Source organism: Galeopterus variegatus, unplaced genomic scaffold (assembly GCF_000696425.1).
Source record: "Galeopterus variegatus unplaced genomic scaffold, G_variegatus-3.0.2 Scaffold3237, whole genome shotgun sequence".
Taxonomy (NCBI): Eukaryota; Metazoa; Chordata; class Mammalia; order Dermoptera; family Cynocephalidae; genus Galeopterus; species Galeopterus variegatus.
The window spans coordinates 202,692-207,830 of record NW_007729348.1 but is presented as its reverse complement, the minus strand read 5'-3'; the positions used below and the strand labels follow the sequence as shown (position 1 = coordinate 207,830).

Below are 5,139 nucleotides of genomic sequence, written 5' to 3'. Positions count from 1 at the left end.
ATATATCTAGAACTTGAGTAGAATCCAAAAGATCTGGTGAGAATCCTGACTGGCTACTTAGTAGCTGTGTGCCCCAGGCAAGTTATATCTCTACCTCTCAGGCCCCTCACTAGTAAACAGAGAAAATAATAGCAGCTTCCAGAAGGCTGTCGTGAGGATTAGATAAGATAATATCTGCAAAGCACTTGTACAATGCCTGCCCAGAACAAACACTCAATAAGTGATAGCTGTGACCATCATAATGAAGATAACCTTTCTTTTTTCTAACCGTTTCTAGTAAAGGCATCAGAAATGGCCTCTTTTTCCATAAAGAAAAAAGTATGTATATAAACTTTTGTATTTTATGAGAAGCACCTCATCAGCTCTTGTAATTGGGAGAAATAGAGGAAGACTTAATTTCCATATCAAATTGAAAAGTTAAGAAGCTATGCCTATTAACTGGAACAGCTCAGTGTTATTTTCTTGTTTTGTTTTTAAGCAGCGATATGGCACATTATCCCCAGATTCCAGCCTTGTGGCTATTCATAAACATAGTGGTTCCCTTTCCTTCAGGATAGGATTGTACCTTCCCACTCAAGTGAAGGTGTGTGGGTCAAATAAAGGCTTTGTTCAATAAAGTCTGGATGGAGGTGGCATCACGGGGAAAGCTTTTAAAGCTGGCACGTACATTACTACTGTGCTAATCAGTAATGTTCCTGGTGGTGGCTGCTCCATAGTCTGGGTTGCAGAGTGAGAAGAACAGGGAGAAAGCCCCCAGCACACCCGTGATAGGCATGTAGCAATAGTGAGAAATACACCCTATTGTTTTAAGCCACTGAGATTTGGGGGCTGGCTTGTTATTACAGCATAACCTATCTTGTCCTGACTGTCACATACTCATTTTGAAAATATAACCAAAGAACAAGAAAAATTCAAGGTCAATAAAACAAACTATTCCCAGCTCTTTCAAACTCTGGTGATGGAGGGACCAAAGCTGTGGCAAGTGAGCCCCGGTGGCATAAGTTCAGGAGGCCCCAAGTTCTGATTTAACAGTGAGTTGCGGGGGAGAGAAAAAGACCTCTCCTGACCCTAGCCTGACCTCGGAGCTGGAGCCATGCGTCCCGAGCAAGAGGCTGTGTATAACCGTGGCTAAGAGAGGTTCCACAACTAAACTATGTGGGTTCCACTTCTAATTCTACTACAGATCAGCTGGGTGACCTTAGACAACTCAACTCCCCTCTCTGGGTCCATGCTTCTGAATCCAGAATGTGAGAAGTAGTCACAGTACCTACCTCCCAGGCTGTTGTGAGAGTCGAACCCGTCAGGACACACGGTGCATATGCTTAGTACTCACCGCCTGGAGCTCCCAGCCCAAGTGGACTCTCAGAGCCTTGACAAACATGTGCAGGAAGCGGCCCAGCAGGAACATGAGGCACAGCAAGGAGGGCCAGTAGAACACGAGGCTCTCGTATCTCCCCAGAAACTGCAACAGGAGCAGACGATGGGGCCCGAGCTCTTGCGGGGCAAGGCCAGGCCACCAGGTGAAACTGTGGACAGGATTCTGACTCCCCAGCCCGCTCCCACCAGGGCCCACTCTCCCGGAGTGTAGAAGTCAGTAGCCAATCGCTGCTCCCCAGCCCCACAGCCTGGATTTAAGTCTTAGCACCCCCATTCTGTTTTATAGAAACAGTTTTGATGGCTTTTTTTTTCTGATGAGGAAATAAAATGCTCCTTTTGGAAAATATGAGAGAGACAAACAGAGGTAGATAGATGGGAGGAGGCAGGGAGGGAGAGAAACAGAAACAGAAAGAGGAAGGAAGGAAGGAAGGAAGGAAAGGAGGGAGGGAGGGAAAGAGAGAAGAAGAAATAACCCATAATCGTCATACGGTTGGTAGCAACACAAGCTGATGGAAGAGAAACAGGTCTCTCAAGATGGTGCACATAGATTTTGGGGCTTTTAGTTTCCTTTTGGTGAAAAAACATGTTTTTTTCACTGTTTTAAGGCAAATACTATTGTTTTATCTTTTACAATTTGCTGGTTGGTTTCTTGTTTTATTACATTTCCAGGTTCCTATTTCCCCCAAAGAAAATTGGGGGTTGATGTTGTGATGTTAGGGTGCAGGATAGAGACACGCTGAGTTGTGGGGGCTCGTGTCTTCCCTTCATCCTCCTCTCCAGCGTGTGCTTGTGGCTTAGACATACCGCCGTCAATATTTCAGTGTCTTTGCTCTACATCTAAACCTAAATCTCTATCTACGTCTGTATATCTACAGTAGTCCCCCCAGCTGCGGTTTTGCTTTCTACAGTTTCAGTTACCTGTGATCAACTGCAATATGAAAATATTAAATAGAAAGTTCCAAAAACAAACAGCAAGTTTTAAGCTGAGCAGCATAATAAAATCTCATGCCATCCTGCTCTGTCCCACTCAGGACACGAATCATCCCTTTGTCCAGCGTGTCCACGCTGAATATGCTCCCCGTCCATTAGCCACTTAGCTGTCTCTGTTTTCATCTCACATCAGCACAAGAAGAAGGTGCACATAGATTTTGGGGCTTTTAGTTTCCTTTTGGTGAAAAAACATGTTTTTTTCACTGTTTTAAGGCAAATACTATTGTTTTATCTTTTACAATTTGCTGGTTGGTTTCTTGTTTTATTACATTTCCAGGTTCCTATTTCCCCCAAAGAAAATTGGGGGTTGATGTTGTGATGTTAGGGTGCAGGATAGAGACACGCTGAGTTGTGGGGGCTCGTGTCTTCCCTTCATCCTCCTCTCCAGCGTGTGCTTGTGGCTTAGACATACCGCCGTCAATATTTCAGTGTCTTTCCTCTACATCTAAACCTAAATCTCTATCTACCTCTGTATATCTACAGTAGTCCCCCCAGCTGCGGTTTTGCTTTCTACAGTTTCAGTTACCTGTGATCAACTGCAATATGAAAATATTAAATAGAAAGTTCCAAAAACAAACAGCAAGTTTTAAGCTGAGCAGCATAATAAAATCTCATGCCATCCTGCTCTGTCCCACTCAGGACACGAATCATCCCTTTGTCCAGCGTGTCCACGCTGAATATGCTCCCCGTCCATTAGCCACTTAGCTGTCTCTGTTTTCATCTCACATCAGCACAAGAAGAAGGAGCAAAGCACCATAAGATATTTTGAGAGAGAGAGAGACCACATTCACATAACTTTTATTACACTATATGTTATAATTGTTCTATTTCATTATTAGTTATTGTTAATCTCTTACTGCGAGTAATTTATAAATTAGACATTATCATAGGTATACATGTATAGGAAAAAACGTGTATATATAGGGTTAGATACTATCTGCAGTTTCAGGCATGCACTGAGGGTCTTGAAGTGCATCCCTTGTGGATAAGGGGGACTACTGTACGTGCATTATAAACTGAGATTGTACCTCATATACGGGTCTGCATATATTATTCTCATTTTCCCGCGTGGTTATAAATCATTTACAAACATCAGTTTTAATACCGCATCACAGTGCATTATTGGAAATCCAGTGTGCTACCCATTGCGTTACAGAGCACAGCGCGTTACTGGGATGAATCTAACTTTATTTAAACTTTCCCCTAATATTTGACATTTTAGACTCTTTCCAATGTGTCATTTTTATAAATAATGTTTTGGTGAATACTTTTAAAAACATGAGACTAAATCTTATTTCCTTAGTCTGGATTCCACTCCCATGATTCTTTAACTGGTAAGTCAGGTTCCCCCCGGGACTGTGCCCAGTGCACAGCAGGGCTTAACATTAGTGACTCTGAAGTAAGATCCTGCCCTTGCCCCTCATTCACCACGAGCTCTGGTGTGCCCCTAACCCAGGTGGCCTCCCTTGGCTCCCCCTGCCTGCCTGCTAGCGCTTCTAGTGCAGCAAGACATCCTCTTTCATCTTGCTCCTTTTCCTGGGGTCCAAGATTAAGAGAGAGAAACCTGTTTCCACCAACTCAGGACAATGCATGGCAAAGTTGGAAGGGTTCATCTTCCAAGACCGAGTCTCCCGTTTTATAGAATAAGAAACAGGGGCTACATGGAATGGAAAGAAATGGGCTTCAGCCAAACCTGACCTCAACTCCCAACTTTCCTGCTTCCTATAAGTTACTTAATATACTTGGGCCTCAGTTTCCTCACCTGAAAAATAGGTTTGCTGGACATTCCCCACCTTGCAGGGCTGCTGTGAGGATCGAATGAGAGAACATCCGTNGTTTGCTGGACATTCCCCACCTTGCAGGGCTGCTGTGAGGATCGAATGAGAGAACATCCGTCTGTGAATGAGCACCTTGATGAACATAAGGTGCTGTACAAATAGAAGCATCACGACAGCTCCAACTCCCCTTTTGCACATGTGAGGAAGCTGAGGCCCAGAGAGTGACAGAGGCTTGTCCAAGGTCACACAGCAAGTTGGCCATGGTGATGGCACTGGCCACCCTAAACACAGGTCAGCAGGGACTTACCTGCCCATGGGGACACCATGCGATCTGAAGAACAGTGACAACAAACCTGTAGGAACAGAAACAGGGTTTGGTGCACTGGCGTCTCCTCCCAGCACAGCCCCAGGAGCAGACGCCGTGAAAATAGCCAGATCCCACCAGCCACACTTCCCTGCCTCCCCCAGGAGGGCTGGTTCCCAGGACTCCACGCAGGTCCCTCCCCCATTAGGCAGCCTGCTTGTGCCAAGTCGGTGCCCACTAAACTCATTTAACATGCCTCACGTAGATACAGTCTCAGCATCCGTGAGGACAGAGCAGGAAGCCCCTAGGGAGCTCACTCTCCCTCCCCTCATCATGCAGGTGGGAGGTGGAAGTCCAGAGTTGGCAAAGGTCAAATCCAGAGTCACGCACAGAGGCACCAGCGCCAGGACGCAGACCCAGGTCTCTTGAAAGAGCCCGTGGTGAGGCTCTTTCTGCCTCTCCATGACTTTGTCTATAAACACTACTTGGAAGTCACAAGCTTGATGCCTTACCCCACTTGACACACAATCCTGGCCACATTCAAGCTCGGGTCATACCCTCATGGTGCCCGAGCTGCTGAGCAGTTCCTACCACCCTGTTCTCTCCTGGTCAGAAGTCTGGCAGAGGCTGATGAGACAATATTACCATGTCTAACCCTGCATGCTCTCCATTTAAGTGTCTAGAGAGCAA

The 5,139-nt window shown here is 45.7% G+C and overlaps 1 protein-coding gene across 1 annotated transcript in view; it reads right to left on the bottom strand.

Annotated features, from left to right (window-relative positions):
- Positions 1-5,139, bottom strand: part of LOC103600129 — a 54,069-nt gene that overhangs the window by 22,034 nt on the left and 26,896 nt on the right. Inside the window, exons 6-8 of the mRNA XM_008584358.1 lie at positions 4,453-4,498; positions 1,334-1,462; positions 1,272-1,279 (exon numbers count right to left, since the gene is read on the bottom strand). Coding sequence (XP_008582580.1) covers positions 1,272-1,279; positions 1,334-1,462; positions 4,453-4,498 — 183 coding nt within the window. The remainder of the gene's footprint in view (positions 1-1,271; positions 1,280-1,333; positions 1,463-4,452; positions 4,499-5,139) is intronic.